The 20,287-nt window shown below is 38.9% G+C and overlaps 1 protein-coding gene across 2 annotated transcripts in view; it reads left to right on the forward strand.

The window, feature by feature from the left end:
- LOC136866218 (acetylcholinesterase) overlaps positions 1 to 20,287 on the forward strand; it is an 88,486-nt gene that overhangs the window by 52,175 nt on the left and 16,024 nt on the right. For both annotated transcript variants that reach the window (XM_067143000.2, XM_068226653.1), the window contains exons 7-9: positions 4,537 to 4,702; positions 6,301 to 6,393; positions 15,271 to 15,374. In XM_067143000.2, the coding sequence (XP_066999101.2) occupies positions 4,537 to 4,702; positions 6,301 to 6,393; positions 15,271 to 15,374 (363 nt within the window). The remainder of the gene's footprint in view (positions 1 to 4,536; positions 4,703 to 6,300; positions 6,394 to 15,270; positions 15,375 to 20,287) is intronic.

Genomic DNA, 20,287 nt, shown 5'->3' on the forward strand with positions numbered 1-20,287 from the left:
TGACCTATATTTTTTTATCTACCCATCTTCCAATCTTTCTTTGGCATTATTTGTCACTTGTTTGTTGCCCTGTGACCCTGTGTACAGCATGGAGGTAAGTTACCTTGCACTCAGCTATTCTAAGCAAAATTCCTTTAATTTTTTTACACTTTACTGACAGACAGGTCTTATAGTAATAACAGGGTAGGAAGGGCTAGGACGACCATGGGCTTAATTAAGGTACATCTTCTCAGCTTGGGACAGGCTCATTTCTGCCTCCCAGCTTCATCAGCAGGGTGGGCACAAACACTTGTTGTGGGGGCCTTGTAAAGAGATCTTTAGTCTTGATGTGGGAAGTAAAGGAAAAGAAGGATGGATAGAGACAAGAAAAGGTAATATACAAACAAAGATAGCCACTGTAAGGAGTGGCAATAATCACTTTTCTGATGAATCTAGGAACCAAAATTGGGCTCATCAGAGGCTCAGATGAAATGAATGAAGGAGAATGGAGGCTGATGAGGAGAGAGCCCATCATAAGTAAAGATGGTAGTGAATGAAAATGAAGAGATTGTTCTTGTTTCTACTTTCCAGCTGCTGTGTTGGGGGGTGGTAGAATACATTCCGAGTATCTTGTGACAGTTGTAAGAGGAAATTTCAAAAGAGAGGGTTTGTGATCACTCGTCCCTTAGCTGTATCTGGCATCACTTCCATGTTTTTGTGTCAGGCTCTTCACTTTAATCTTTCCGAACTAATATCCCAAGATCAACTCTTGGTATCTTCTAACCTCGATGGTACTAGCTTTGTAAAGCCTAAGGGCTTTCATTTTCATATATTTCATTGTCCTTCCATTTCTTTTGCTGATATCCTCATTCTTAGAATATTAGACTTCTGCCTTACTCCTCTTCTAATTAGTGTTAAGAGGCAAAGGTTTGCTTATTGTGTACCGGTACTTCCCTATATAGCATAAACACCAACACTTCTCTTCATTCTGTTCCTCCCTCTTCACACACTGATTTGTCTATGTATTTATACCGGTATGTGTTCCTGTCTTTGTGTATTAGAGTCTGAGTAACTTGGGTCTACCATACATTTGTTTGGTGACGTAACTGGGCTCGTATATTTTAATCTTTTCTTAATGTTTCAAAAATGTATGTATGTGATTGACTGATTGATTGATTGATTGATTGATTGATTGATTGATTGATTGATTGATTGACTGATTGATAGATTGACTGATTATTTTAAGAGGCATTTGCATCAAGGTCATAAGCCCCATAACCGAATTGAGAAAAGAATCAAATAAAAAAAATCACAGAACTTGTTAACCTCACACCTTTGAGGGCAGAAAAGAACGAGTGGAAATCAAATAGGAAATATGAAAGACGTAAAAACATTGAAAAAGAAAGAGAGAGACAGGGTGAGAGAGGTGGGGGGGGGGGGGAGGGAGGGAGGAGGAGAAATCATACATACTTGAAGTGTGATTTTGATGAATTTTAGATTATCTATTATGATGCATATGACTTGTAACAGAGTTATTAAACAATTTATATTTTATTTGCTGATATTAAATGCAGTTGCTGCAACCACCTAATTAATGTGGTGGCATCACAAGGTGAAAAGTACGATGTAAAGTTTTACCTATTGTGATGAGTTATCAGAGTCCTTAATACTAAAATCACAACTCAGAGAGGTAGCATGATTTTAGAATCAACTAAATTTATTAAACTACTATTTATGATTATTTACAAGTGCACTTGTGTTCGAGTTTTCCACTTCACACAGTTTATATTCATGAACGTAACTGAACAAACAGCCTTCCAGCATATCAAACTCCAGCTCATTTTATTAAAACCTTTTTACAATTAATTTATTTAAAACCACCTACATACTTTACAGTCTTTAAGACTTATATAATCATTCAAAGGTTGTAATGGTACATGTTTCACCTGTCATTGCAGGCATCATCAGCCATAAATTCTGTACTATAAGTCAGAGCTCTGAAGTGGATGTTATATTAAAACTATTTTTAAAAACAGATTGTTTACAATAATTTACATTGATGTATAAGGACATTATAGTCATGTTTGGATTGAATTGGTTAATCTTGTTTTACAGTTCTATTGGGATATCATATATATGTTCAGATCTAATGGAGATAATATAAAATAATATAAACACTCATAATGTTGATATTGGGTTGACAATTGAAGTCAAATGGGAATCAAAATATTTACACAGAATTTTTCAGTATATACAAGAAATTAATACGTTTAGCTTAAAATGATTTCTGGATTACTTAAAATCTTCTATAGATTAAAATATTTTCTTTATTGAAATAAGAGTCTTTATTGATAATATTTGAAGTAAGATGCTAGTTAGATGGCAAGTATAGCTAGTAGAGGATGCTTGATCAAGTCTCATTCATATAACAAATTAATTCTTCTCTTTAAATATGCAAGTATGCTGCCTAGGTTGTGAAGCTTATGAAGTTATCAAGCGTGTAAGTCTGAAGAGGAGTTCAACTGGATTCTTAGATGTAAATGAAACAGCTTGTGATACATGTTGAAGTCCATTTAAACTTTAGGAGAGATATCCAGCAGCGTTGCTTGTGTCAAGTGGTCTGACAGTCGCTTTAACTCTACTCCTCGTATTGTAGGGATGTAAACTCCAGCTCTCCAACACAGCCTGTCACCTAGCAGTGTCATCCTGATAGGAGTTCACAACTCGACTCACCCGCTGTGACCAACCGACTGTTGTTGGCTTTGCTCTTGGTATAGGCCAGTGGAAGATTCTTGCAGTTTCCTCTTCCAGAACATTCTTAACACCTCCTTCATTGTAAGCCAGCTACCAGCTTCTTCTACAGAGTTTCTTTATCATATGCCTCAACAATTCACCAGGGTTACTGTTCGGTTCCATGCTGGCTCCACACACATTGTCACCTTGTAGCCTTCCGCTGGCACCCCTGTACTCTCAGTGTTCATTGTCACACTATTATTCTACTGTCAGAAACCAACCACTACAATTTTCAACAAGATTCTACAAATGGAAGTAACATCAGAGCAATGGAAATCTAGCAGCATCATTCTACTACACAAAATATAACCAAAGGATGATATGAACAACTAGAGGCCAATAAGTATGTCCAATCTGTACAAATTGTTTTCAAAGATAATAAATGAAGGCTGACAATGCTCCTAGATGAGAACCAAGCATGTGAACAAGCAGGTTTCCACTCAGACTTTAGTACAGCAGACCACAACCAAACCCTCAACCAAATCATAACGAAGAGAAAATAAACATAAAACATACGCCCACACAAATCACACTGAATCGATGGAGGAGAGCGGGGTTGTAACTGACGGAGTTTTCTTGCTTGTCGCTTGGCCTCTTGATGTCTGCGGCGTTCTCTTTCAAAAAAAGTTGACAGCGGTGGATGTAGTGTTCTGCCACAGTGACCGGTCCACAGCACATTCTTCTCATATCTGTATATTTATACCAGTTGTCTTCATGATGTGTTACAGCTGGTCCTTAAAACACTTAAGAGGGGTTCCATGAGGTCTACTGCCAGAGCAAAGTTCCCCATAAAGAATTTGGCAGGGAAGCCTGGTATCATCCATGTGGTGTACATGGCCTAACCATCTCAGTTGATGAGCGATGATTGTTGCCTCAATGCTATTTAGCTGCGCTTTGTCAAGAACTGCCATGTTGGTCACATAGTCCTCCCACTTAATATTCAAGATGAATCTCATTTTCTGTTGGTGGAAGCGGTCAAGTTTTTGATATCACGGCAATAAAGTGTCCAAGTTTCACAACCATACAACAGCATGGAAATGACAACAGCTTTGTACACCATGAGTTTGGTATGCAGTTTTACGTCGTTATTCATGCAGACTCTGTGCATTAACCGTCTGAATTCTGCATGAGCAACCCCAATTCTTTTATCAACATCTTGTTCGCAGGTACACAGTTTAGACAAGATGCTTCCAAGATATGAAAAGTGATCAACCTGTTCCAGTGTTATGTCTAAGCTGGGGTTACTGAACACAGGAAGAGTTAATAATGGAGCAGGTTGTGCAAGTACCTTTATTTTTTTTTTTTTTTTTTTTTAATGGCAACACCAAAGCGATCACATACAGTTTTAAAGCAGTTGACTGTCTGTTGTAGTTCTGCAGGTGTTAGAGCAGGAGATGCGGTGTCATCGGCATATTGCAGTTCTGTCACCTGGGTACGTCTTTGTGAGTGAAGTCTTAATTGTGGCAGAGCCTGCAGAAATGCACGAGTACATTTCTATACACATCAGTTTGATAATAACCAAAAGTTGGCTGCATAAAGTCAAATTGTATGTTTTTAAGAGCACTAACATTTTGGTACGTTTTGTTGAGTCATGGATAATTTATGTGAGCCACAAGTATAGACACATTTCGTAACACTGAATTAGAGGACACCATTATTTAATCTTCTTTTGAGCAATCACACACGGTATTCAACTATAACAGACAGATCAACTATTTCATTAAATAGACGTGGAAAACATTGAAGGTGTTAACATTTTCGCAGGCAGCTGAAAGGACTCGGGCGCACAGTGGAATGGGCGGAATCAACCCATCACTTGATGGACACTTCCTCACTGAGATGCCTTTGGAAACACTGAGCAGACCAGACTTCAAAGGTCGTCCAATGATAATGAGTGTTGTCAAACATGAAGGCCAGTTCTTAGACGATGGTAAGTAATTTAGGTTTTGCTCTAAAATTATATATGGAAGATTCTTCATTAATTATCAGTAATGTACTGATGATTGATCTGGTTTAAATTTTTCTTTTGCTAGAGATTTAACATCACACCAACTCAAACAGGTTTTTGGTGATGATGGGATTAGAGAGGGGAAGGAGACAAATGACCATGCTCTTAATTATGCCTGGTGTAAAAGTGGAAAACCATGAAAAATCATTCCTTAGGGCTGCTGATAGTGGGGTTCAACCCAATGCAAGCTAACAAGCTACATGGTCCAAACCATACAGCCAACTTGTTCAGTTGATTGATATGAACTGAAAAGGTTTACCATCAGTATCTTATGGTAAAAGAGTACGCCAGACTGCAAGAAATACTTCAGTTAATGTGCTGGTATTGTAAAAATTTTGAACTACTCATAGGGCTGGTCATCAGAAAATTGGGTGAAATGAATTATAACAAGTCCCTGATCAAGATTCCCTTTGGAACTTTACAATTCACTGATGTCAGAAGACTGACACTGTAATGTTATAAAAATGAACATATTTTTCAAGATGCAGGAGAGCTACATTGTTCAACAATCTCTAGTTCTCTTTGGTTAAATTTATGATCCTTAAATGTTAACCACTGCACAGGTACACCAATTTGAATCATTGATTAGGCAATGAACATACTGTAATATGAACTCTACATTCAACAAAGTTTACCAATACAATTCACACAATAATTGTACACCGGAATTACAGACCTAAAGGATTATGTACATCTTTACCCCACAGGAAGGTGGAAATGAGAACTGCTCTGACATGGGCCAGTACAGTTTTTGTTCAAAGTATACATTTAAGAAGTACCAAAGATTCTCCAACAACCATTTGTATAGATATTCTACCAAGCAAGTTGGCTATGTGATTTGGATCACGTACCAGTGAGCATGCATTTGGGAAATAGTGGGTTCAAACCCCACTGTTGGCAGCCCTGATCATGGTTTTCTGTGGTTTCCCATTTTCACACTGGCGAAACACTGGTGCTATACCTTAATTAAGGCCACAGTTGCTACCTTCATAGTCCTAGCCTTATCCCATCACCACCGTAAGACCTGTATGTGTCAGGGCGATGGGAAAAAAAAAAAGAGAGGTCTTGAAAGGTTGAAATTCTTGATCCAGTTTATTAAAAATATTTATATACCTAGACTTTTCTAGGAGTTACATAATGTGCAATGAGGGGGGTGATTAGCGCATGAGCATAACTGCTTACATAACAATAACACAGTCGAGGTTTGAATTGCGGTGGTTCCTAGAGTGGAATTTTCTCCTCAAAAGTTGTGTGGCATCAGGAAGGATATCTGTCTTACACCCCCAGCCAGACTGGCACGAGCAACATTAGAAATAAATTGGATAAGCTGAAGAAAGCAGTGGAGAAATGTTCAGGTTTCTGCCAACAGAAACACCCCTGAGTGAAACTAAGTCAGTAAATATTTATCCCTTATTGCAGTTTCAAAGGAGCATGCATTAAGGTTACTGGTCTGCCCTTCTTTCATTTTAACCTTCCCAACTATTAAGACATGTAAATTTGTCTATTCTTTATGCTTTCAGTTCTGTACCAGTACTACCTAAAGGGCAACAACTTAACAGACAGCTTCACAACACTGAAGTACAATATTCCAGACGTCCTCCTGTCATATGCTGGTAAGTGTCATAGGACTAATAACATTTATCTTAGGCTGATTCTCCACGAGCAGGTAAAACGCCGCTGTTCGCCCGCTACAAACCCGCTTGTGGAACAGAACTAAGGGGTATTTGTAGAGATGTCTACACGGGCGGTTTGCACGCCGCGGGTGGACACGTCCATGAGCGGGCAGGCGGGTCTAACGCCAGCAGAGGCGTCATTCCCGCTAGCGGTAAAACAGCGAATCATACTCCACGAGGCGGCAGTGAGCAGTTCACCCGCCTCTGTCGCACGATAAAAACTGCCTGCAGTGTAGTATATTCTTTACTAGCTGATGTACCTGTGCTTCGCTACGGAATTCTACATTGTATACAGAATTCTAGGTTAGATAGTGTACATGTTGTGAGCAAGATTGTATTAAATTCCATAGGTCTTAACATTACCCTAGAAACGCGATGAGGAAGTCACCAAACGTCTTTTTTTCATATGAAGACTGGGTTAGGGAATATTCGTTGTAACGGTAGGCCCGCTTGGCTACCATCAGTCACAATCAAGATGGGGAACATTATAATGGCAGACACTCAATCTCCACCTGCCTTTTTACATCCTCAGAAAGACCATTTTCCCAACTGAAATGAACATAGGTCATTACAATGAGTCAGTAGGAATGGCACGATTAAAATCAATGTTGTCATGTGAAATACTCGATCAAATGAAAAAACACACATTTTCTCAATTTTAACGAACAGTACTACGCTTCCGATCTAACAATCCAAATTTTCAGAGCTGGAGGGACCAAGCCGCAGACAGCCGTGATCCGTGAACACTCTTTGTCTTTTTTTCGGCGGAGGGGTGGAATAGTGGAGAGTCCCAGGGCAAAAACTATGTCATTTTACTACTCTGTTTCCTAGGAATACACGATGAATCGGAAATCTTAATTCACTACACTGGCGGGGGAAGAAACTATCTGACTTGGAAGCAAATTATTCTACAAAGCCAGAGGAGAAAGCCCCTCTTCACTGCTAATTTGGAACAAAATGAATATAGATTTAATAAAAGTGAAGCGGAGGAAGCTTTTCTTAAGAAACGGCTCTTTTCAGGGTTGAATTTTGAGTTAATTTAGTGAATTGTAGTGCTATAATTTGGAGTAGGCCTAAATTGTAATTCTAGACCAGGTCATACTACTACTACTACTACTACTACTAAGTGAGCCTCTGCCTTAAATGTGCACATTGCTCATTCAAAACATCGCGTCAGAGTAGGGATTGATTGGCTGGAATACTATGATGAACCAGTGTGTTACGTATGTATGAACCAGAGGAATGGAATGCTAAAGAAGAACGTTTTCTAACTCCCCAGCTATTTCCCGCCAACATTCAGTCAGGCTGTTGTACTCTGTACGCAGTAGTAATCCTATCTATCGGAGTTGAGTGGCAGCATAAGAGAAAAAGAACATCGCAACAAACTATGGTCAATTTGTTATTGTTGATGAATGTTATGCGCTTTCGATATCGTAGGCCTCACATTTAGTTTTCTAAATACCACTCTTATCATAGTCGGTGCGGTAAAACTGAATAAAACATAGAGGTAAGGGTGTATTCTGCCAGAAGGCAGGTCCGAACCTCCGCAGAGGTGTGCCTGAGCCGGAGTTTGCGTGCGGTAGGTGGCCAGTTCCTTTCCGCTCCTCCATTCCCTTACCCCCGACCAACAGCGCGTGGCAACCCATCCAAATCTTGACCACACCCAATGTTGCTTAAATTCGGAGATCTCACGGGATCCGGTGTTCCCAACACGGCTACGGCCGTTGGCAATAAAACATAAATGATCGTAAATTGTATTCTCTCTAACATTTGTTATGCAGTACTTTTTGATAGGACCAATAACTTATTGTAGGTATTTAAAAAATAAATTTTAGGTGCCTTTCCCGGAACTGCAATTTCAGCCAGGGTGAATAAAATTGTTTATAGCTTAGACTGTAGTTTCTTATTCCCCGACTCTATGTATCGATTTTTATTATATTCTGTTAACCCATTTTCTCTTGGTTCGGCGTTGATATAGACTTAGCAACAAAAATACAAATTCATGAATGTCTCCCATATCATAGCCGGTACGGTAAACATGTATGAGACATAAATGATCGGAAATTTAATTCTATATAACTTGAGTTATGTAATATCTATCGATAAGACCACTAATAATATAAATATTTGAGAATTAAATTTCAGGCCTTCCCCTAAACTACCATTTCATTCGTTTAGTAATATGAACCTCAATAAGTTCAAACAGCTCATCGAATGGAAGCAACTGAAATTCTATAATATTGGAAAAATATTTCCAGATAGCTCCTGTGTTCGCAAAACGTTCAATGAAATTGTCCAGTGGTGAGCCGATTCGATAACGCAGGGTGAGTCCACCAACGTCTTTTCTTACCAGGTTTCTTTTTTAATATTACTATTAACTGTAGTTGAACAGCTCCGACAACACAACCTATTTGTACGACATCCATCATTATAGTATGGCAGGATTATCGCTGGTGGAGAATGGCTGTGCATGTCGCCGGCGTTTTTGGCACTGTTTACAGGCGTCAATTCAACCGCTCGTGTAGAATAGGCAAAAATTTTGAGCGTTCAGGCGGGCAAACAGCGGCGTTTTACCTGCTCATGGAGAATCAGCCTTAATACGTAGACTTTCACGACCACCAAATTACATTGTAATATTAATTTGGGGATATTAGGTCACACCAGCAGATTTAAATATTACATGACCTAATATCCTCAAATTAATATTATAATAACATTGTGAGGAAAGCAACGGGAAACTACCTCACTCCTCATTTTCCTAGTATGCCTCTTCAGTGATGCCTAAGCTATCTCTGACAGCTGTTAGTGGAGCTGTGGAGGATCAAACCAGCCTTTGGGTTGAATACCCAACATACAGCATAATAACATTTATATCTTATCATAAACTTAATTTACAAGATAAACCATTCAAAATAAAATAATACTCAAAATGCTCACCCATGTTCTGAAGAATCTGTCTCCCAGTTGAGCTTCAAAGCTGAAATATAAATATGAAAGACGTTTCAAATTTTACTGAATCTTGTCTTCAGGTTCAAAGAGAATTATTTTTTTATATACTGTAGTTTAATGAGTTTCAAAGCCCCATACAATCTCTGGTGAGATTTATAGTTTATATCTGTTAGTATGGGGTAGATTATCGATTTGTTTTAGTCCCCTCTTTGGCCTGGATAATACGAAAGTGACCATATAGTTAAGGGAGAAGAAACAGAAAATTAACTTTCTCCTCATTTCCCTTGTGTATAAAAGACAGCTGTTTGCAGAGCAGTAGGGAATCTGACTGCCTATCAGGCTGAAGACTCAACATACACACATAAAAAGTTTCATTTTTCATCTTGTATTGCTGAATACCAGAAGAAGTAAGACACTGCAATTGTTACTTCTGTAGTAAGAAATATCTAATTCTTTTTCTACTCTTATCTCATCTAACATTTCTGAAAGTCTTGGAAAGGAATAAACGAGTGTCAAATCAAATCATATATGGAGAGATGGGAACAAAAAAGGAACACACAACAGGACAAACACAATACCAGTTCAGTGTAGGAAGATCAAGCAACAGAAAGATGAGAAAAGGACAAAAATATAACAAAAGGACAAGGACAACCTCCACATCTTCAAACACTGCTGTCTTCAAATAGATGGGCTCTCCACACATCAATTCCAGTTCTACAGTCATTTCTTCTTAGCCTTCGATGAGTTTGTTTCTGAAGTCCATTCTGTCAGGCCAACATAAAAACTTGTTTAGGAATACAACATAAACAATGAACGACAACCGAACTGTACGACTGCATTGCATAAACATAATATACTCATCCAGGTACATTGCTGAGACTTTGGTTGTGCCTTGACTCTGCATATCGCCATCTAGTTTTTACAGCACAAACTATTAAAGTCAGCTGCTCTCGGCTCTTCCCGCGCTCATGCCCTTAGTTCATGGAGCGGGGCTCTCTCATTGCCCATCAATGACTTAGGGGCTTGGGACAGCATTGTGCTTTAAATGCATTAGTGTGCTGTCTACACTAAAGTGTACTTTCAGGACATGGAATTAAAGGCATGATATTCTTCCGGGTTTGTACCGTGTGAACAAGACACACTGCAGGGAAAAGTTATATTTCATGAAGACCCTGTTCTATTTCCTCAGAAGTGAACCATGACTGTTCTCATAGCAACAGGATATACATTTAAAATACGGAGTATGTGGACTTCCTATCGATTCTCATCATTATTTAACCGACACACCTCATGACTGAATTGAGGACAAACTACCCGGTTATGATTAGAGCTCTGCACAGATATCCCTGAAATTAGTGTCTTGGCGGATGCAAACTGTATGACAGTGCAGATAATTTTGCTGATAATTTCTAAATAATAATGTTTATTGATTTTCACTTAGGTATACTCTAGAAATCTCGACAAGTGAGTCATACATTTTATGCAGTTACTTTTGCTTGTGTTGAGGTGACTCGACAATTGTATGGGAGAATGGTGATATAAATCTGACCTAAGCCTAACTGGCTCCTGCCCGCTATTAGTGAAAAGAAGGAACAAAGGTTCCGAAAGAGAACCGCTCAATATGTTGGTAGTTCTTGCAAGAGGAAATCGCTCATAAACGTTTCACTGTGGGGGGCTGATTCCAGGTATCAGGCCTATTGTATTATGTTAACAGATCTACCCGTTTCAATAGGTACTTTCAGTGTAATGCAGTCAAATAGTTTAAATATATCTGCAGATAACCATGCATGGATGCGGATGTGGACCAGATAATATTTTGTATATCTACGCAGGGCTCTAGTTATGCACGCTTTGGATTACTACAAACAGAATCTGCACCAACCATGGTAGATGCACTGACATGCTCTTCAATTGGGGTAAGATGCCTTCTTCAGAATGAAATTTTGAGAACGACAGACAAACCATCCATCAGACTATCCAACATTGCCCCCTTTGGTCCTATTAAGGACATTTTACTAAACTCTTGAATGTAGCAAATGATACTATATACCATGCACCTCAACTGGATATTTGTTTGTGATTATTTCATAGTGACTTGTATTTATTAATTCTTGTTTTTATCATTACTTTCATTTCGATAATTGTGATGTGCTATATGCTGAATAAAATTAATACTAACAGAAACTAACTACACAGCAAAGACTGGAAGATAAGAGGGAGAAAAGCTACACACATGAAGAATGAACTAAATTTCTTCTTCTGAGGGTCATTCAACTTGGATGTATGGAGTGATGACCACAAGGCACCTAGCTGAGTTTGTCATTGTTTTCACTTACCTACACATCCTCAATTTCATCTTTCCTATGCAACCTTCAAGGATCATTTTTTATTTTCTTCTGAATCCAATGGCATTAGATTTACAAGGCCTTGTGTCAGTAATAATAATGTTATTGTTTTTATGTCCCACTAACAACTTTTGAAAGTTTTCAGAGACTCAGAGGTGCCAGAATTTTGTCCTGCAGGAGTTTTTTTACGTGCCAATAAATCTACTGACACGAGGCTGACCTAAGTGAGCACCTTCAAGTACCACAGACTGAGCCGGGATCGAACCTGCCAAGTTGGGGTCAGAAGGCCAGCACCTCAGCCCTCTGAACCATTCAGCCCGGCCTTGTGGCAGTAGATTTATGGATCCATAAAAGAACATTCCTGCATAACAGCATCTTTAAAAACAATGGAAGTAGTTAATGGAATGTAGAGAAAATATTATTATTATCTTTCAGTTTAGGTGGTCTGGAACATCACTGCCACATCCACAGTGGTCTAACTGTAATAGTATGTATGCTTTCACAGCTAAGAATTAAAGATGTGATAACTCTTGGACTTTTGTAGTGTAAAACAAGACAAACTGCAGAGAAACTTGATGTTTCGTGAAGACTTTGGTCTCCTTTCTCAGCAGCAAACGATGATTGTTCTAATAGAAATAGGAAACACCTGAAATTCACATTAAAGATATGGAGAATATGGACTTTCTATAGATCTTTGAACTATGTAACAGAAAGGGAACAAACAAATGTACAAGTATACAAAACCAAATCCCATGATGCTACAACCCCAATGGGCCTTGGCCTACCAAGCAACTGCTGCTCAGCGCCCAAAGGGCTGAAGTTTATACGTTGTTCCACCGTCAGCACAACAAATCCTCTTGACCATTATTCTTGGCTTTCTACATTGGGGCCGTTCCCTCGGCACATAGCTTCTCAATTGTTCTCATGTAGGCTGAGAGGACTATGAACTAGCCCTCAGACCCAGGTAAAAATTCCTGATGCGTCTTCGAATCAAACGTGGGTCATCTGGGTAAGAGGTAGGCTGGCTGCCCCTACCTCATGGGGCCAGTGCACGAGTATTACAGCAAAGGCAAAAAGATAGCAAGGAAAAAAGGTATACACACAGAGAATAAACTCAATTTCTTCCCCTCAGGGTTTCAGTAGTGACCACAAGGAGATGAGTCAGCCATTGCTTCCACTTAGCTGTACCTCCTCTATTTCATCTTTCCTATCCAACCCTGATGGGTCATCTCTTGTTCTCGACAGTACTAGATTTTTGAATCGTCTTTCATTTCCAGTGTCCTTCCTTTCCTCTGCCATTAACTTTATACAGTACTTGCTCTTTCTCTTACAATACAAATTAAATGGTGGTTATTTCATATTTTCCCTTAGAAAAGTGGTCACCACCAAGCACCATTTCATTTCAAATGATGCACTTGTATAGAAAGGATCGGCCAATACTTTATCATTGCCCAAGGAACACCTTAAGGAGTTTGTTAACACATTCTTTGAGGAGGCTCTTACAGTTCAAGTTTAGATTAATGTAATCCTTTGATGTTTGCTTTAATATTTGCATTATTATTGTTGATAAGTTATTTTATTTGTAGTAATGTATCATCAATTAGTTTGTTAGTATCATATTCAGTATCTTTTCACAACTGAAATTTGTTAACACTAATGTTGTTGTAACAGCAAATCTTTTGATACTGAAGTGCTTTTGATTCAAATAATAATGTATTATATTTTAATTTTTAAAACTTTTCTTCTTCGGCCCATTCTCTCATCGTCTTTACTTTATGCTTGAATTTCGTACAGCAGCCACTATTCTTGGTTTCATGACATATCCACTTACTACAGATCTCATCTGTGCTAGTGCTCTTCAATTTCTTTCTGCAATTTTTGGTCTGATGTTATCTCTATTGATAATAGGGCATGTTTCAAGACTGTAGGTTGTAAATGACACAAAGAAGCAGCTTAAGTTTGAATGGAATTTGATTATAATGGAGAATATTGCTGAACTAATGGCAGAGTTATGCTTCCTCAATGATCTTGCAGGTGATTTCTGCATAGGAGGAGTTATCTTGAGTTTTGGTACTACAAGATATTGCAAGTGATTTATTTTTTTCAGGTTTACCCCATCCACCATAGTATGTATACACTGATGAAAAACTGAATTGGAGATATTTGGCTAGTTGCCTGTAGCACCCTGTTTCACCTTCACGAGGATGGCATGCAGCATGACGAGGACTCCACAAGAGAGCGGAAACCTGGGAAGTCAAACTGCTCCATGACCACTCCACAGCCTCCTGTAAAGCACAGAGATTGTTTGGAGTAGGGTCAACAGTGTGGGTATCTCTCTCGACAGCATCCTAGATGAGAATGCCCACCAGGGTGACGTTAGGGACCAGGCAAGATTCCTCATGCCCATGGAGTGTTCATCGACCCAATCACTATAGTTTGGGGAGTGACTGGATAATACATTACATCACTGTATGTACAGGTCTCTTGCAGTGTGCTGGATGTGAACAAATAGGTGGACACAATCTGACACAACAGATTCCTGTATTGTTCATTGGTGAGGGACGTTGTCATATGTAGCAGAGGCCCCTTTCCATCCCATGTGAACAGTGTCCATATGATGATAAAAACCATTTCAGACCTCACCTGTACCTGCTGAGTGCCTTGAGTGCTTGGTGATGTACCCTGGCATCAACATGTATAAACTAGTACCACGACTCAATTGTCAAGACGATCTATCTCTATGCTCTAAGAGTTCAATAGTGGTGTCCCTGTGCCAATGTCATTCTTTGTGGCCTGTGATGTGTGATACGCAGTGTTACCCAAGTGGGCTAGTGGTTCTGTACCTCACTGCAAGGAGATGGTCCTGGATGCTATGGCTACTCACACTTCGTTGTTATCCAGCATTGAATTCATGAGTGATCTGTTGCACTGTGACCCGTCTATTAGCTCTTACCATCCAACTCAACTGACTATGATCCCTGTCAATACGTTGTACTCCATGCCAGTTGGCACCGGCAATGGTGCTTGGACGAATCTATGTACTCAGGGTACACTTTGGACATGTGGCCCATTGCCTGCATGACTTAGGAGATGGAATAGCTCGTATGTATGGCAACAACAATCTCGTGTCTTACCCATCCTGTGCTCACCTATTACTCATACGGCCAGTATGAGGTGTCAGGACATCATAGTCGTGAAACATGCTGAACTATTACATTAGTGGGCCGACCACAGAACCATTTTGCCAAAATGGCAGATATCTCTAATTCAGTTGTTCAGCAGTGTATGTGCCTTTTATCACAATTGTTGATCTATTCTAATCTTATGTGTGTTCTCTCCTTTCTTCTTTTATCTTTCAGGCTCATCACCAAACCTTCTTACAGTTTCTTTATCCAGCTTGAAATTTCCTGTATTTCCTCAATGATCTTGCAGGTGATTTTTGCATCGGAGGAGTTATCTTGAGTTTTGGTACTACAAGATAATGCAAGTAATCTATTTTTGAATTATGCTATTTCTATTTCAGATATGAAAGATTTAGCCTATACTATTGGAACTGCCATTAAAGATGAATATTTCAAGCCAGAGGAATTTGGAAATTACACAGCAATGAAAGCTGGAATTACAGATGTGAGTAGTTTACATTATCATCACAATAAATTTATGATTTCTCCCTCACTCAAAGTAAGAAAATACAGCAGTCAATACATCAGAAATAATTATTCTGATATATTAGCTTGTTAAAATATTGTTCATATAATCAAGAAAATGTACTCCAGGCAAAAATTAAATTATTATTATTAAATCAAAAACATCCATAAATTACACTGAGTAACAGTAACAGGCTTAGGCCAAAACTTTGCTGCATAAAGTGCATTCTGTGAGTCGTGAAAGAGTTCATCTTTTGTACAGGAGAATGGCCACAACAGACATTGAAGCATATGCTTCAAAGTATGATCTTTCCTGCATTCAGCCTCAATGTAACCCCATCTCGTTCAGGTCGCTTTGGATCTGTCCACATCTGATCTCAACCTGTTCAAGGACTTTTATGTTGTCCAGTTTCCTTTGTAGCCAGGTGGTAAGCATTCAGCTAGTGCCATCTGTTCAGGGATGTTGGGAGTCCTTGTTTTCCACAGCTGTATTCTGCCTCTTTCGCTGATCTAATTAGTTCCCGAGATGTTCGTAAAAAACTGCTCCTGGACTTGAGTCTCTGAGCTCGGAGTGCACGGCCATGTAGTGTATGAGCACTTTCTCGTTCAACTCTTGTCCTCTCTGTGTTCGCAGCCACTTCTCTTTAAATATATAGTGATGCAATCCCTGCAAGCTGACAGAGTTTGTTGACAGGACTAGACTGTCACCAACCAACAGGTCTCGTTGAGATTCACATCCAACTATAAGAGAATTAAAATTAAATTAAATTTTATAAAGGGATATTTCAATAGGATGAGAATTAGTCTAAGGTTAACCCAGACAACTCCAGTCAGTAATCATTAGCCACAATCATTATGAGACCATGGTTGGTTACTGTGTCAATAAGAATTCTGTGTGGCTATTGCTAGTCTACAGCAGCCCTTGTAAGGCAGACTCTGCAACAAAGGTGGATGGTGTCTGCCAGGTATAGGAACCACATGTCTCCGTGGTGTGGGATAGTGTTGAGTGTGATATGTCAGTTGCAGGAATGTTGGGGACAGTACAAATACTCAGTCTCTGAGCCAAGATTAACTTCCTAAGATTAAAATTCATTCATACAGCTAGGAATCAAACCCTGGGTCCCAAGGACAGAAGGCCAAGATGGCGACCACTCAGCCATGGAGCTGGACTATATCAGTGAAAGGCAGCATGTGGTCACTAAAGAGGGCTTTGCACACATCAGTACACAATCACCAATAGCTCGTGTGGCACCTTGTTAACACCTGGGACCCATAGTCTCATTGGGTTTGCGCTAATCCCAAAGCCCTGCCATTAACCACAAATAATTTGCATCTTGACTCACTGGATGATACCACATAATTCAAATTCTCCAGAGTTCAATTAGTGACCTCAACAGCTCAAGTAAAGTAAGGTGAAATGGCTGCCATCATGCTGCAAAGAACGGCACTCTTCGGCTCTCATATCTCATTGAATCTAAGGAGCGTATCTGTTTTGTAAGTGTCTGGTACCTCTTGCACTGAATGTAGCTTTGATTTGCGTCATGTTGGTGCTCCCTTACAACAGATATCTCTTGCCAGATGTTGCTGTCACAATCATTAAACAACCACTGCTGGCTACTTTGTTAACCACAGAGGACTGTATGATTTCAGTGGGATATTTCCTGAACACACATAATATAATGATAAATATAAAATGTTTCCACAACTTGCCAAATTGAATGCCCAATCATTCTGACACCCACAAACTTGGATGACTCATATTGATTTCCTACAAGTGACGTGGCAGTACTGAACCAGAATGATATGATCATTGCCTCATAACTCAAGCAGGTTTAGGCCCTCGCAAGCACTCCTGGGATGGTAACAGCACCACTTAACATTATATTACATACCACTCTCACATGACTGTGGCATACTGTTAAAGGTTCTTATATACACCTCAAAAAAGAAAAAAGAAATTTGGAATATTGTGGAATTAGGCACGTTATATGATAGAGCATATGCAGTCCAGTTGTAAGTGGCAGAGAACACTGACTACACAGAAGAAATAGAATTTCTTGTGTACAATACAGCAGATATTGCTGCCTATGGTCTGTGTTGAAATTCAGGTGAAGATTGGTAGTACTTTCGTGTATACAGTACAGTAAGAATTTCAGCTAGTTTTTAAGTTCCATGTGCAATCTAAGAATCAAAGAATTATTTAGCCACCTAATTGATACCTCTATTTGCCTTTGGCAATTTTATAAAATCATTAGTAGTACAAGTTTTGACGGCTTCGCAATCACATCATCAGCTACATTCATGTATGCTTAGGTATAAAAGAGGTGAAAGTATGAACAGTATTATGTTCTCTTATTAGCCTTGATATCGGGGAAGGATGATGATGGTGGGGGAATACATAAAAAGTAATTAAAACTTGTCCTTAACTAAAATATTGTTTCAACAATAGACTAAGTCATAAATTTCCCATGAGACGATATCAAGGCTAATAAGACAACATACATTTTGCATACTTTCACCTTTTTTATACCTAAGCATACATGAATGTAGCTGATGATGACTGCAAAGCAGTCGAAACATGTACTGCTAAAGATTTTATAAAATTGCCAAAGGCAAATAAAGGTATCGATTAGGTGGCTAAATAATTCTTTGATTCTTAGATTGTCGTAACGATATGGACATGAAGTGGATAGTTTGTAATTCCATGTGCAATGCAAAATTTCCAAATCTGATGAGCCAGAATTGTGGCATTGACTCATCCACGAGCAGCAATATCATGCATTGTAAGGATTATCCAAGGTGCAGTGTCAGAAATGTGAAAAGTACCATGAGACAAATGATGTGACTGACAGATCGAAGATGACAACACAACCTCAAGATGGGTACATTCGCATACCAGTGCAGAGAAAACTAACTTCAACTGCTCAAGAATTAGGAGATGACTTCCTGAGAGCAACTAGGGTCCATGTATCTTCACAAACTGTATGCAACCAGCTACTTAGTGCTCAGTTAAGGTCATCTTGACCTGTTTTATGTGTTCCACAAGGGAATCATCATCGTGTTGAGAAGAGAAGATGGGCCATCCAACAGCTTAGCTGGGGGTTGGATGAATGGTTTAATATCATGTTCGCAGATGAAACATGGATATCACTTAGGCCAGATAAACGACGACAAAGAATGTGGAGATGGTTGTGTAATGTTTTGAGCTGGAATTATGCATGGTTGCCATACACCTTAATACCAATTCAAGGGTCTTAAACTGTCCAGCAGTATACCAATGGAATTCTTTGACCATTTGTTCAACCCTTCAGGGATGAATATGGTGCTGAATTCATTTTCATCGATAACAACTCTTGTCCTCATGAAAAATACCACAGTTAGTTGTTGGTACTGCCCTGTCAATATTTATTATAAAATTCATAAGTTTACATAATTGTCACTTGTCAGTGGCAAATTTCCCATACATGCGATTGATGTGTTAAATCCCTTGTATTTTCAACGAAAAATAAAAAATATACACTGCTCATATTTTCACGGAAGTTATTTATATATAATTCAAATGCACAGTTATCGATACTCAGACATGGAAGTAACGAACGTGGCTGGTTAGTGACTGTTACTAATTGTTGCCAAACTTCTCCAGAGATGGCAACACGAAAACTGAACGCTTGTTGATTGTTGATCTCTTCCGTGGGGTTGGAATGTGGTATGAACAGCCACATCCATCAAGAGGGTGGTGCAAGCTGGAATCCTGTAAGTTATCACACGTGGCTGGGATTTATTTGTTATTTCATAAAATACTGGAGTTCTTGCTTGTGAGCAGTTCTTTTCTTGTGCTATAAATAATGATATATGACAAATGTGTGTTGTAGTATCATAATAATTTAGTTTCGTGAGCTTGTAGTGTAAATATCGAACAAAGAAAATGCAGGAATGATGTGATTTTGAAATGACATTACACCGATCAGAGAATAATTCATCAGGCATGGATGTACGAGCGCCAGGGTCACCCGTTTCTACCGCGCAATCCGAATTGAATTATTCTACCCATTGGGTAATTGAATAATTAAGAGAAAGATTTAGTATGCTTTCTTTTAAGGAGAAAAGCAGAATTATAAATGAAGGACAACCGTGTCCAACTCTGAATTCAACTACACAACTTAATTTGTGTGTCCGTCATTTCAACAGAAATATTTATGAAACAAACCATTTGATTGGTGGATGTGACATTTTAAATAAACTTTTCTGTTGGCCCTGTTTGTTGTTTTCTATTGAAAAATGTGTTTGCAATGACAGTCTGTTAGCGGTGATGTTTCCAATTTTTTGCCGGTTATATCCCCTAAACCAGAAGTCAGGAGTCACCACTGTTACTCGTACATGTTTCAAGAGCCGGCGCATCAGCGAACTTGACATCTCAAAACAAAATTCCACATATTCAAAGATCTATTAATACTAAAAATGTAAAAAAAAACACCACTAAAATCGTAAAATACTATCTCTCTCTCCTCTCTCTCTCTCTCTCACACACACACGCACACACACACACACACACTCTCTCTCTCTCTCTCTAAAAAGTTTCCTTAATGATGCTTATCTAAATAGCATTAATAGTTACTGTATTTGTCCTATTGTTGAGGAAGCATTTTAAAAAAGCATAAAAATTCATCGTTGATCTCTTGGACTAACTCAAAATAAAACAAATATCATCTTGGTCTTGCTTGCTGTTAAAAATCCATCTAAGATGTTCTTATCATCCACTGAATCTCTTTATAAGTCATAAGATAACTTAGCAGATCAAACAGTTCCACCATGCCCTTGGAATGAGTAGATGTTCTTCTTATTCTACAATAAGTAGAAAATTCTATTAGAATGAACAAATCTAATGCTGAATAC

Source organism: Anabrus simplex, chromosome 3 (assembly GCF_040414725.1).
Source record: "Anabrus simplex isolate iqAnaSimp1 chromosome 3, ASM4041472v1, whole genome shotgun sequence".
Classification (NCBI taxonomy): Eukaryota; Metazoa; Arthropoda; class Insecta; order Orthoptera; family Tettigoniidae; genus Anabrus; species Anabrus simplex.